Source organism: Varanus komodoensis, unplaced genomic scaffold, assembly GCF_004798865.1.
Source record: "Varanus komodoensis strain SLA01 unplaced genomic scaffold, ASM479886v1 scaffold43, whole genome shotgun sequence".
Taxonomy (NCBI): Eukaryota; Metazoa; Chordata; class Lepidosauria; order Squamata; family Varanidae; genus Varanus; species Varanus komodoensis.
In genome coordinates, this window is record NW_025335985.1 from 3,858,599 (window position 1) to 3,873,217 (window position 14,619).

At 42.9% G+C, this 14,619-nt stretch overlaps 1 protein-coding gene across 2 annotated transcripts in view; it reads right to left on the bottom strand.

Moving 5' to 3' along the window:
* The window catches only part of ABCA1 (ATP binding cassette subfamily A member 1), a 119,218-nt gene that overhangs the window by 51,635 nt on the left and 52,964 nt on the right, over window positions 1–14,619 (bottom strand). For both annotated transcript variants that reach the window (XM_044443848.1, XM_044443849.1), the window contains 3 exons: window positions 10,612–10,733; window positions 10,144–10,335; window positions 5,493–5,579 (listed from right to left, as the gene is read on the bottom strand). In XM_044443848.1, coding sequence (XP_044299783.1) covers window positions 5,493–5,579; window positions 10,144–10,335; window positions 10,612–10,733 — 401 coding nt within the window. The remainder of the gene's footprint in view (window positions 1–5,492; window positions 5,580–10,143; window positions 10,336–10,611; window positions 10,734–14,619) is intronic.

A 14,619-nucleotide genomic window follows, 5' to 3' on the forward strand; every position in this document is an offset into this window, starting at 1 on the left:
CACCTTCATTTAAAAGAAGGATGAGAAATAGCCAAGGTCTTTCAGGAGAACTGACACAGTTAATGTGACTGTACAAGAGCTGACAACTGGCCCAGCAGCGTCTGCATCATGTTCTTGCCATGTATGACAACACTGAAGGCAATGGGTTTCCACACCATGGATTTAAGTTCCAACTCCGAGGCTGCAATCTAATTTCCTATTCTTTGGCTCTACTGTTGATATTTCTAAACATGTATTTTTTGAAATATGATCTACCTGACGGAATCAAGTGGTTTCTACCTTATCTTGGTTTCATCCTCCCTGCTCATTCTTCCTGCTGTTGGCATGTATCCCATAAACCACCACTGAAATTCAATCCCAAGGTGCATCACTCCTTGCCTACATCATCTGCATCCTTCTCACAGTTATAGATGTGTGAGGAATCCAGTTTGCACGGGGTCAGTGGGGGTAAGGTTAACTGGGCACTTACAACTTCAGTGTACCTGATTTTTATCAGCTTCTTGGCATTTATTTATTGCTTCTTTATACTGTTGAACAGCCATACATGGCTCCCAGAATGGTTTCATGTTTGCTTTGTGTTTGAGAGATCCTATTAAAAAATGAAAATGTTTCATGTGTGCTGCATGGCCAGATACCTAAATATATAAGAAATGGGAGCTGAAGTTGTGAAAGAGGAGATCTGCATAAATTACTAGGGCATGGTTTGTGTGATCTACTGTGGACACCATATGGACACCAACGGGGTGCCTGTTAGTGCAAATCTCCACCAACAGAGATTGAACAGTTTGTGTTTAGGGTTGTGGGAATCAAGTATTTGGCAGCACAATGGGCAAATCTGAAATTTAGCACAAAGACTTGTGCTTTTGAGGACTTGAACTTGGCTTGTCTCACTTGTGGGAGTGAAGAAGATAGTGATGCATCTGTTCCTAGGTGCAGAAGGAGAGTAGAATCTGGATGGCTAGACCATACCTGGAATTGCTGCTTGTATATTTCCATGCCAGGACCATGGAAACCTTGGCAACATAATAATCCATTGTGCAATGAAGAAACCATAGAACAAACCGTTGTTTCTTCTTATGTTTTCTAAAGTCCATACATACCACACTAAAATACCATGACTGGGTTAGGGCACACAGCGGATACCACAGTAGCTTGTCATGTTGTTTGAATCCAGTCAGTGAATTACATACATTTCAACAGATTAATCAATTGAGCAGACAGTTCAATGATTAATTAAATGATTTAAATCAGTCATAAGTTGCAATATTGAATACAGTGGGGCTTACATATAAGTAAACATTTCTAGAATTGTGGAATGCATGCTAGAGCCCTAACTTTTACAAAAGAGACAAAGCAGGGCTACGTTAGAAGCATGCCAACATGCTAGCAAAATGTCATATGATGCCATTTATCTGAAAAGCCATTCAAATAACTTTTCATGCAGCAGAGAAAAATGAGAGGGGAACAGGACCATTCAATCAACCCTGCTTAAAGGCCTCCTCCGTCAACTCTTGCCACCAAAAGCCATTCCAACAGGCTGCTACAGAGCAAGAGTAGAAGGAATAGGATCTACTTAGTGATGGCCTCTAGTTCCTTTCCTATTTTCTTTTATTCATTTCAGTCTACTCTTATTTCATGTTGCAGATTGTTACTGCTCTTTCTGCTTTATTATTTTAAATGTAAATGTTTCATTTCATGTACCTCATTTACTATTTATTTATTTATTTATTTAGAATTTTTGTATGCCATCCCATTGCATAGTCTCGGGACGGCTTACATAAAATAAATACAAATAATACGAATAATATGAATAAAATCCAGATTCACCCTGGGTGCAAATTAAAACCTATGGATGATATTAAAAGTTATTAAAATATTGTTTAAATAAAAAGGTCATAGCCTGGCGTCGAGAAACAAATAACGACGGCGCCAGGTGGACCTCTCTGGGGAGCGCATTCCATAGGCGGGGCACCACCGCAGAGAAGGCCCTCCTCCGGGTACTTTGCCTCCTAATGTCTCTCACGGAGGGTTCCCGGAGGAGGGCCTCTGCTGCCGATCTCAGAGGGCGGGAGGGCAAATAAGGAAGAAGGTGTATGGAAGATTTACTGCCTTTCTATACTGCCCAGTAGTCACAGCTCTGTCGAAAGTTTACAAAGTTTACAAACCTTTAAAATACACTACTTTACATAATATAAAGACAGTTTGCATACAAATAGACAGTATATGTGCACACACATGCACTCACACACAAGCACACATATCTAAATCATGTTTAACAATCAGCAATAAGAAATCCAAGATTTGACTTAAAAACTTAGGCCACATGCCTAAGAATAGAAGAAAGTCTTAGTCTGCTACCAAAAAGATAACAATGTTGGTGCTAGGCATGCCGCACTGGAGAGGCTGTTCCATAATCTAAGGGGCACTACCAAAAAGGCGGTCTGTCTCTCTTGTTTCCATTTTCCAAATCTGCCTCAGAGGAGGAACCTGGAGCAGGGTCTTGGATAATGGGCAGTATGCTGATTGCTGATTCTGTTTGTTTGCTTTTAATTATCGTTTGTGCACTGTTTTGGAAAGATACTTATTTTGAATGGCAGCTAAATAAATAAAATAAAATGCAGAGCTACAGGTTCCAGCAGACAACTTCATTTCCACATTACTACTGACTGTTACTTGCTCACTAACCCTTTGGCAGCAGCAGTATTCTTCTAGTAGTACAGAGAAAAATAAGGAATACCATGTATCTTCTCTTTGCTATAACTTCCTTGTTCTTCTCCATTGTCAGGGGCTGGCAGGGAAGGGTTAAGTGAATAAACAGACATATGAAGTGGGATCTGACAGGGATGAAAAGAGTTATCTTTGGGTGGCAGTAGCTCTCATGTCTGTCAGCTGCTGCTGTGGTCACATGGAGTCTTCTGAACACAGGAAAGCTAGTTGTTGCCTATCCCATAAATGTATATACCACTTACCATACTTTAAAAAACAACATCTAAGCATTTTACAAAGGAAATGCAATAGGGGCACAAGCTTATGCAAATTCAGACAGAAATAAGCTTATGTTGCAACTCTCAGCATTGCTGGCTTAGGAATGCTGGCAGTTGTAGGACTTTCTTCTGTCTAAACATACACAAGACTGCATGTATTTTAAATGTATTTTCAAATACACTGAAGCCAAACACTCACATGCCATAATTAGGAAACCATGTGGGCCAGTTCACAGGCTGCTGTGTGAATTGGGTTTAAAAGTCACACTAGAGGAGGAGGAACAGAATACATTTTTTCCTCAAGGAAAGCCTCATAAGGTATGTTCCAAATAACTGTCTTTAGGGCCAGCTGTGCAGCGTTAAACAGTTTTGCCAGTGTCATAGAAACTGGCTGGTAAAAGTTGCCACCTGGCCATGTTTTTCCACAGTTGCAGGGGCCTCCATGCTAAGCCTCAAAATTTACATACATTTGAATAGAATAGTATATGCATATTAGTGAAGCCCAGAGGCTTTATCTGGTGTTTCTCCCCAACAGATGGTAGCTGCCCTAATTCAATGCCTACCTCACTTCTGGGAGAGAAAATGTAGGAGTTAAGCCTCCATTCCTATGTGTATTTGTCATGGATAATTTAGAAAGCCTCTTTTGGTCCTACAGTTAAGGGTGGTTTTCACGCTATACACACACACCCTATACAAAACCCAAATACTGCCTTTGTTTTCAACTTGAATGGGAGGGGAGGAAAAGTATTGAGTGCTTCTGGGGACAGTGGCCAGAGAAAAGTCACATTCCTCAGCAAGGCAGTTTACAGCCACATCAGCAAGAAGAATGTCACATGGTTTCAATTCTTTTTTTTTTTTTGGTTTTTTTTTTAAACAGCAGACAAGAAAAAAAAAACAAGATCAATGTTCAAATGATGTAACAGGAAACAGCTGTAACCAAAGCCTTAGGCAAACTTTTAGGCCGGTTTAATTGGCTGCACTTTTATCTTAGATTCCAACCAGATTTTTCTGTTAACTTCTGTTTTTGAGCCAAGAAGAACGCTGCAGGGTCTAGAATTCAACATAGGGAGCCTCCTCCCAGGAAGTAAAAAAACAGGAAAAGTGAGGATCGAGGAGTTTGTGCCTTCCCGGGCAGCTCTCTCTTCTTTGCAGAAGTTCTCCATAACCTCAAGTGACCTGAGCTGTTTCAGTTTAGGGGTTACTATAGTTCACGGCCTCAATGCTTAAGAAATACAGAACAATAGGAGTACTTAGATTTCCTCCTCCCCCCACCCCCGCCTCTCCAGTATCTGCTTAAAACTGCTACTTTTAAAAAGGGAGAGGAGACTTTCTAACATGGCCTAAAAAGCACTTTATGTAAAAGTCCGCTAGGGAGAGCTCATTTGTTCAGGAAAGGGCATAACTTTAATTCATTCCAAGGGCTTGAAGATCAAAACTAGCTCCACGGCCAGGGCAGAAGCCTCCATTTCCAAAGCAAAAGTGCCACCACTTTCTGCAGCTCAAGGAATATTCTCCACATTTCACATAATTTCTTATCTGGATGTGTTCTACACACACGCACACAGAGCCAGGACCAAGGATAGGCATGGACAAGAACCTACCAAGAGTATGTATCCCAGCAGGGGCCCGCTGACATGAGAGCCAGTGGGTTGTAGTGGTTAAGAGCATGGGACTGGGATTCAGTCAATCTGAGTTCTAGTCCCCGCTTTGCTGTGGAGCTCACTGGGTGACTTTCAGCCAGCTGCAGACTTTCAGCCCAACCTACCTCACAGGGTTGTTGTTGTGGGGAGAACGTTGAGAGGAGGAGGAGAATGATGTAAGCCACCTCGAGTTCTTTGGAAGGTAAAAAAGGCAAGCTATGAATATTATGAACAAATAAATAAATGGCAGGTTCCCCTGCCCTAGAACACTCTCCATTCCTTCATTGTGGCAATCTGCTTGCCCATCTGCCCCACACTCTGGTACAGGCAACAGTTTTGGTGAGGAGGAGGAATGGTAGGTGCCATGACCTGCCTGCTCACTGGGTCCCTGACTCTTAAGCAAGCAGTGGTAGCCATGATGAGAAAGCACGGGCAGCTGGTGACAATAGTGTGAGAGGGGAAACTCACTGAGGGAGGGGGCCCGCTGAGAGTATCGTGCCCTCAAAAACCTGGTGTGGCATTTCATACACACACACGCGTGCATGTGCTAGGTTTATAACCCATGCTTTGAAGGTAGCTTATTTTGAAAATGACCAAAGCTAGTGCAAAGAACAATCCCTGGTTCACGTGGAATAGGAAACCATGGTTAACGAAAACGGAAATAAGTGCTTTCAAAGTTCTCCTGGCCCAAAGAAACACGGAAGGGGGAACTGCAGGAGCCTGAGGCTTGTAGCAGTTTGCAAAATGCCATGTTAAGCCATGGCTCTTGACATCACAGAACAGCCCCAGATTACAATAATTTGAATATCTCAATATACAGCATGATTGAACAGTGACCAGAGGTAAAGAAACGGAAGGTACAGCCTACCTCTCTAAGCAGCTTTTCGAGGCTCTCTTTCAAAGTCTCCACAGTTTCTTTAATATTCTGCAAAGTTGCATTGGAGGTGATTCCTTTCTGGAATGACAAATGGGGATTTAGTTTTAAATCAATGTAAATCACAAGGTGAAAGGAACAGGCAACAAGATCATTCGTGTTTTTGTGTTTTTAGGACTCTTCCGGTGCTTCCAGATGAAAGAGGAGCCTACTGCTAACCATGAGAAAGTGTTTAACAATAATTCCATTTTCTTTTCCTTAAGGTGGTGAGGACAAAGATGGAAGAAGTGGTGAACACACACAAAAGGTCCAGGAGTAGAACACCCCCCCCCAATAAAATTCCATGAAAGAGGCAGAGCAATAGTGGTGCAAAAGCCCTACCTGGAAATAGCCAAACAAACCAGGACAGCAGTTCAAGGATCATAAGTCAAAAACTGAAGCTACAATCCACTAAAAATTATTCCCTTTAGTGAAAGCAGCCCCCCTTTTATTTCTACTCATGTATAGCTATATCACAGGATCCCTCACCACACCATACTGTAGCTATAGAAACAAAAACATAGCCAGGAACTTGTAACTACTTTGTCTTGCATTGGTAACATACCTACAATTACTATGGGATATAAAAAAGACAAGTGCAAGGAAGTGTGCAAAATACAGTGTGCGCCGCAATGCCCCCAATATGGTCCCTTTTTACCTCACTTAATCTCAACCCCCCCCCCCACACACACACACACACGGACATATAAAACAGTACAGCATTCCCAAACCGGGCACCTTCCAGATGGGCTGGACTACAGTTCTCCAGCCAATATACCCATTGGCCGTGATGGGCGAGGATAACAGATGCTGTGGTCCAATGTATCTGGAGGGCGCAAGTTCTGGAATCCTGACCTAATACATGCTTTGTTGTATTTATCTATTCTGAGGACAGGAAAGAAAAAGCAGAATATTATATGCATTTGTAACTGTACTTATTGTGTGTACTTTTATTATTCAGGCTACATACAGGCTCCCCATATCTAGAATGCTCTCCCCAAGGAGATTCACCTGGCGCCTTCTTTATATTCTTTTCAGCACCAGGCAAAGACCTTCCTTTAAAAAAAAAAAAAAATTTTAATAGTTAATGCCACTTGACCTTTGTTTTCTATTTTTGCCTGAATTTTACATATAACATTTTAATATGTTGCAGTTGGTTTTATTGTGTTTTATCTTGTGATTGTGAGCCACCCAGAGGTGCTGTGGCACAACTGGGTAGCACACAAATGTTTTAAATAAATAAATAGTTTAAAACTGCGGGTTAGATTCTTTTTTCTGGACTGTATTTTTTCTCCCTTTGTATAAGGCTATGGGAACAAAGAAGCAAAAAGACCAATAACCCACACCCAAATATGAAGAATACTTGACCAAATAGGAAGAATATAAGCCTTGTATTAGCATGGGCCTTATATCAGGTCAGGCCATGGGTCCATCCAGGCCATGCTCAGGATTGTTGATGCTGGCAGGCAATAGCTCTCCAAGGTTTCAGAGCAGGGCACTTCGTAAGCTTATCTGCAAAAGCCAGGGACTCAATCTGGGATCATTTGGGTGCAAAGTATGTTCTGTTCCACTGAACAAAAGCCCTTCTGTGATTAACATGCATCACAGCTGATAATTTTCTGCATTTCTGAATTTTCAGCAAAATGAAGTGTGTCTGTCTGTCTGTCTGTCTGTCTCACACACAGAGGGAGGCTTTGATAGTTGTTCCAACCCTCCTTGTGGCTTTCATGTGAAGCATGAATCACAGTCATGAATCACGGTTGTCATTTAGATTGACACCCAATGCAGGAAAAGACTGGATCAGAAATCTTCAGAAAGCTTTCCCATAAATGTCTAACTCAGCTTTTTCATCATCCATGGCTCTTCCTGCCCAACCAGCCTACTGCAGTAGTTTGTAATGACTGGGAGGACTTCCTAAAATAACTACAATGCCATTTTATTTATTTTATTTAGAATATTTTTATCCCATCCGATAAAATCCAATAGTCTCAGGACGGCTTACAATACAGACATTTGGAGATGGCAGATTTTATTATCCTATTCTTCATAATAGTGAGAATACCTCATTGCTCCTTTATTAAATCAAACATTGTTTAGATGTGAAGGGACAGATGAACTTCTTAGATTTGACTTCTGGAAACATGAAGAGTCAAAATCAGCAACTAGTAGGCCTTAAGTTGGCCCTATCTGTGGCCAAGTAAGGCAAATAGGAGCTTAATACCACACAAATTGAGGAGGAAGGACAGCAAGCAACTGGAATAAGAGGAATGGAAAAACTTAGATTATCAGCCACTTATTCTCTGAGAGTAAGACCAAGAAGGCCATCTAGGTTTGGGGAACAGCAACAACTCCACCCAGCAAGGACACTAGGCAGGCCTCTGCTGGGCAAAACATTTTAATTATTGTAAGCCATTTCATAGATAATCTCGGTTGAGAAGCAGGAAATGAATAAATAAGCATCATCAACAGCAGCAGCAGCACCACTACCCTCTATTGCTCCCTCCTAACCTAGTCAGCATTTGGACTACTTCTGGAAATGAAAATTAGGAAATGACTACAAACAACTAATGACTCAGAGAAATTTCCACTCCTCCTTCCCAGTATTGTGTTTGGTAAAGCATAACTGTTGTAAAAAAATGTGGAATTCATTGCAAGCAGTCACAGATGTCTGATGGCAGGCCATGCGTATGACTCAGCAAGGCTGTTCCCCCTGCTTCATACCATCTTCTTATTCCCACTAACCCTTGTTCTACACACAGCCTTTCCCAAACCTGGGGTCCTTCAAATGTGCTGGATTGTAACTCCCAAAATATCATATTTATTAACCTAAGTATGATACTTATGTCCTACTTTTCATTAGAAAGTGTACAACGGCATTAGTGGGGATGATCTCCTTAGATTCAGGCATCAGAGCGACTAATACCTATCCCAGTACTAGCCACACAGTACTGGATTTCACAAGGAACACCATGCAAACTTGTAACACCATCAGAGATTTCCCCAAGTTTCTTTTGCTGATCAGAAAGAGACTTATCTCTAGTTGCAAGCTGAAGCACAGTTCTTTATCTCTGGCTTCCAACTCTGCCTCTCACTCATAACATGGTTGATAGAAAGGGATTTATATTCAGCATATTAGACCAAAGCCCTGCTAGCTCAGGAAGTAATACCAGTTGAAATGTGTATGTTTCCCCAAAACTGCAATGGAACAAATCACTCTGGATTGGCACTGAGTTGCAGTAGGCCACTATCTCAATCAGCAAACAGCAGATTGTCAGATAGGCAAGGTTCTTAAGGGGGAACAAATCTCCTAACCAGACTGATGAGCTGTCTGTCCATGGTTCATGATCCATAAGGTGCTGCTTGGAATACTAGCAAATTCAGTCTTCTTCCATTTTTCTACAGAAGGATGAGGCAACTGCTGGATAGCAACACTAACTGTAGATGGTTATTAAAAACGGAGATGTATCCAAACAGCAGGGTGTATAACATTGAGGTTGCAGTGGACAGCTTGGACCACAGATCCATCCCCAGGGCTAACAGATGTTCCTTAGTAAACCTCAAATATAAACTGCAGTGTAAGAGAGGGTAGGGTTTGGCACTGATTAGCACAACTGTCCTGATGTCACAGAGAGGTGGCACAGGAAAAAGAAGCCAGGCCTCCATTGAGCAAAGGCTTAATCTTGTCACTTTTGCAGCAGTTGCTTGTAAGTTTCCAAACTCAAAGGTTTATGATAATCTGGTGTCAGGTGCAAGATGCAGCAGAAGCAATTTCTGCCATTACACATCACAACTTGCAGTTCCCCTAGACGGTTATTTTTGGATGTTTAGATTCAGTGCCAGGGAGAGGATGCAAGGAAGCTGGGGCACCAACTGGAATCAGCATGACTCTGTGGCCCCACCCTCCTCCCCTCCCTTCAACCTGGCATCCCCCCCCGCCCTTCCTCCTCCTCTAGGCCTAGTTACAACCAATGGTTCTTTCTGTGCTAGCTGTGAAGGGGTGGGGCAGGGACTCAGGTTTCAGAGTCTCAGCTTTGAGATCATAGGTTGTGGGGGGGCGGGTGGATTCCTGTGGCCTCTTAAGACAATAGCAGGAAGCCATAGGATAGCACCCTAAGGTGCTCAGAGCTTAGAGAACCAGTGTAGGCAGAGATACATGGGAAATGAAGCATAGGAGAAGCAGTTACCCATCAGGAAATCAACCACCAGTGGCCTGAGAAAGCAGCATGCTAAGGAGAACAAAGGAACATAGGGAAATGATGGCTGAGAGAAGTGCTTCAGAAGAGAAGGCAAAAGAGGAGAAGAGTAGAGGCAGAAGCCAGACAGAAGAAAAACTGGAAAAGGGAACCAATAAATCAGATAAGTGCAAGTGTCCAGAAGAAGCTGCACAGCTACAGAGTTACATAGTGATTTGGAAGGGAAACAATCCAATCTAAATTTTTGGCCAAAGATCTCCAGAAATCCTTAAAAGTAATGTGGAAGGAAGTATTTTACTTTTTTGCACAAATATGTTACATTACCACATATTACACCACAATATTCTGCCCTCTTAATCCTGGGACCACATCTTGGAGAATACAAATAAAAATGCTAAAATCAGTATACTCACCATAATAGGCTTCAGGATATCTATATTATTCTGAAACACTCTCCCTGCAGAATTAAGTTTTTCCTTAGGCATGGAGCACATCAAGGTTTTTGCAATTAGATTATACACTGGGTTTCGGATGGTGATGAACTCTGATAGCCTTGTCGAATTGCAAAGGTCTTTCACATTCATTTGGTAGCCAGATGTAATGACCTGGAAATATTTTATTAGAGGTTACCAAATGCTGCCTATAAACCAGTCTTGAACACAAGCTAAATCACCTTTACTACTTCACATTCACAATGCCTTAAGAACTAGAACTGCACTAGCCATTCCCAAGCTCAGGTTTCCAAATATTGGTGGACTACCACTTCCATCAGTCCAACCAATGAGGATGTTGAGAGTTGTACTCCAACAACACCTCTCTAGGAGCTCTTCCTCAGTGACTGTGGTCAAGTTATATCATACATGAGGATGGATGCTTCTTACCTGTTGGAGGTTGACTTCAGCGTTCAAGATTTCATTTACAACAAACTGTGGTAGGGAAATATTGCGAAGGAGGAAGTCAGAAAATGTCTCGTTGGCAATCAAGAGATCCCGAACTTTCACATCTGCCAAGCAATAAAGCAATGAGACAGAGATATCAAATTGTTACTATTATCAAATCAAAAATCATAGAGGGCATGTCTATATTCATCAAATTAGCTTAACAGTCATGGTGAACTCAGGGGAGTTCTGTATGTACTATTCAATATACATTTCTGTAAGAAGGATGAAGGCAACCTTCTTACTGAACAGCTACCATCAGGGAAGTTCAAGAAAAACCATGGCACTTACAACTGGAATGCCAGTTACGTAAATACTGTAGGAGAGTAGAACCCAAACTGGCAAACTCTGTCCACTGCTCCAATGCACGAGTGGGAAATATTTAAGCCCACATGGATGGCGAAGGGAGAGGCTTCCTTTCCCTTTATGGGTGCTGCTCTGCCTTCCCATTTGGATAAGCCTGTTCAGCCATATAACAGAATGGTGTAGTAACCATTCTGCAGTGCCAGATAGCAGCCTCTGGTACAGCGAATCAACTACAGGGATGGCAGGAGGGATCAGCTCCCATCAGCCTTGTGTGAAAGAACCACTGAAGCATTCAGCGTGAGCTTCAGTGGACTCTGGGGGATGGTGGAGGACAGGAAGGCCTGGAGGAATGTTGTCCATGGGGTCGCAATGGGTCGGACACGACTTCGCGACTAACAACAAGAAAACATAGGAAACTTAGAAGGGGGATGCTTTGTCCTCTGCCTCTATCCAATGTTTCCCTGACATGGATCTTGCCATAGTATCCCTCTATGGCTATGCCTGTGGCTGAGGAGAACAGTCCTGACTCTAGCATGGTATTACTTTACCCACCCTCAGTGCTTGGATGACAAGGGGGACAACCAGGCCTGTTTACCTTTTGAGACTGTTTTTAGAAGGTTAGTGAGCAGCATAATTTGAGTAGAATTGAGAGGGGTCAGGCTTGTGGGGTTTAAATGCCTTGCTACCTCCTACCACCACCAATTTGATCCCTGCTTGATGATAGTGGCCAAGCTATCATTCATGGAAATCTTATTCACCATTATCAATCAACATATTGAGGAGTCTCTAATGATCATCAAAGAAATTCCAAAGTTTCCTGGAACATACTCTGGAAGCCATTGATCTAAATTACATACTTATACTTATTGATGGATCCATCTTACCACCATCCCAACCAGTCTGAGAAGGAGACTGGTGTGATTCAAAAGATTGTATGCTGTACTTCAAAATGTGCATTCTCTGTAAGGCATGTTTGTTTGCTTGCTTGCTTTTGGAATTATGGAACCAACATGGCTGCTAAGTCTTCATTCACTGGTACCAGGTTGAAAACCACTGCTTCTGAGAAAAGAGGCAACCTATTGTTGCCTCAGTTAACAGTTCACATTCCCTCACAATGCCAGATCCCAAGAAAGGGTAGCAGATACCCTTCCTTGAGAGGTCATCTGATAATTTTTAAATGATAATGAGCACAATTTGCTTACAGAAAACACTCAAAGTACCAAGTAGACTGGAATGAGAGTCCCACAAATCCTCTCAGAAAAGGATGGAGAAGAAGGCAGGAAAGACAGATATTGCATATTTGGAAGAACAGTTTTCCCTCTCTTGCCTAACGCCGTTAAATGTTCCTACTGTATTAGTTACTCAGACTTGACTTGGCAGGACACCAGTTCAGTTGAAGAGTTATGTGAAGGAGGAAGAAACAAACACTTCCTAGTCTTCTCCCAAACAAGGCAGTCAGGGGTTACTGTCGGTCAATGCTCTCTAGCCTAATTCTCTGGTTACATGTTCCCTGTAGCATTTTGTTCTGGAAAAACATAATAGCTGTCAGCAGAGGGCTCAGTTCAAACTGGGCTACAGTCTGCTAGAGCTTACTTGAGGATGAAATATTTTCCGGACTGTTTAATGACATTGTCGTGGGGTGTGGGGAAGAATAGTTGTGAGGAGAAATAAAGCAAGTTGTTCTTTGATGCCATCTCTTAGAACAGTATTCCCTAACCTGGTGCCTTTCAGTTGTGTTGGGCTGTAACTCCCATCACTGGCCATGTGCAGTCCAACGTATCTGAGGGGCACTTGCCTTGGAAAGGCTGTCCTAGAATGTCAAAGGGGGTAAAATAGACTTAGATCCAACAAAGCCATCAGTTTTTGTTCTCTTCTTGGCAATGTGCAGGTGGCCACCCAGTATGATGTGGGACTGTTGTGAGAGGACACAAAATGTCACATCAGAAAGGAGCTTAGTAGGGTTGTTAACCAAAGGTTGTTTGGATGGGAGCTCTGCACTTGTCCACAACATTCTTCTTCTGATTGTGCCCGTTTTTTCAAGTTTTTCTAGCTTGCGCTCTGGCACTTCTGAGTGTGTAAGGGAGAAATTGTTCAAGAGCCAGTTGTGTGTGTGTGTGTGTGTGTGTGTGTGTGTGTGATTATCTTTTTATGCTCTCTCTGCTTCATGTCCCTGCCTGTCCATGCCCCCTGCTTAAATGTGCCTTTGTCTGATGTACTGTCTGTGCTCTCTCTCTGCCTGTACCTGTGTCTTCGTCCGTCTCAGCTGCTGCTACTATAGAGGCAATGCTGCAGCTGCTGGAGAAAGGAACATGTGGCTAAAACTCTCCGTTGCACAGGAATCCACTCCTGGTTGAGACAAACAGCAGTGAAGCAGAGCAAATGTCTGTCTCCACTACTACTAGAGGGGAAAATGGCAGAGAAGCTGGGATTCAGAGGCCAGTGGTGTCCACTCCAAGTTTTGGAGGACCCTTGGGCAAGACACCCTCAGGAGCTCTACCTCTTCACGGCCATTGTCATTTCTCTTGCTCCTCTTCCTTACCATTGTTATCACTCGGATGTAAGAAGTGGCCCCTTCTGGTAACAGTGCCCTTGTAGATGAAGAAGCAGATGGCTGTGCTGAAGAGGAGCAGCAAGTCCAGAGGGGCTCTTGTCAGTGAGATTCTGCTTGGGGACGGGCCCTCAGCAAGTGCCCAGCCATGTCTACCTCAACACCCGCCCTGATGACGAGTTCTCCCATCTGTTTAAACCTTTGTAAAAAGCATCTCGGGGATGAGTGGCAACAAATCCACTCTGGACCTCAGCAACAGAGGTTAAACATTTTCCCACATGGTGTTTTCCTCAAAGTAAGCTGCTGCTGCACCATTAGGAACAATGTACAGCTACACACATATTTTCCCTTAGTAAACTGTGCTTGGGACCCGGGGGGGGGGGGGGCAAGGAAACACACATTTGAAAATGTTTTGTATGCTTATTACACTCACTTGCCTAGCACTGTAGTCGCAGTCCAAATCCAACCCCCCCCCCCCCCACATAAGCATACCCTCAGCACTCAGGAGCAGGGTTACAAAAAGTGAAAGAAGAGAGATCCAATAATCAGTCTTAGTGACTGAGGACCCCTGCTGCCCCTGATCATTACCTGGTCACAACAGAGACCTTCAAGGCCACTTTAAGCCCAGAGCGCCTTAAAAGATGGGTGTGTGTTACATCTATATAGCCACCCTGGGATTAAAGCATCATCCAGACCAGAGCAAAGTGAGTTATATCACTGGTACCAGAGTGGGAAATGAGTGAAAAAAGGAGAAAATTGAAAGAGAGAATGAGGATAAAAATACATAAGACAAAACCATAATCAGTTGCATGGCGGTCTTTGGCTTAAAAAGAGTCATGGTCAACAGTCTAGAGGTCTTGAACTTCAGTCCACTGGCTAGGACAGTTTGGGAGCCAAATATGATCAATTGGGATTTCTCTGAAGGCCACACTCCCGTTATGTCACCAGGCAGTTCTACTCCCCCTTCTCAACTGCTTTTGCTTACTTTTCTCCTTCTAAGGCCTAGCTATTGGCAGTAAAAGCATTAAACTAAAATAGGCTGTTGGGACTGGTATTTGTTTATTACCCTGCCTCTTTTGCCTTCAGCTCCCTTTCCC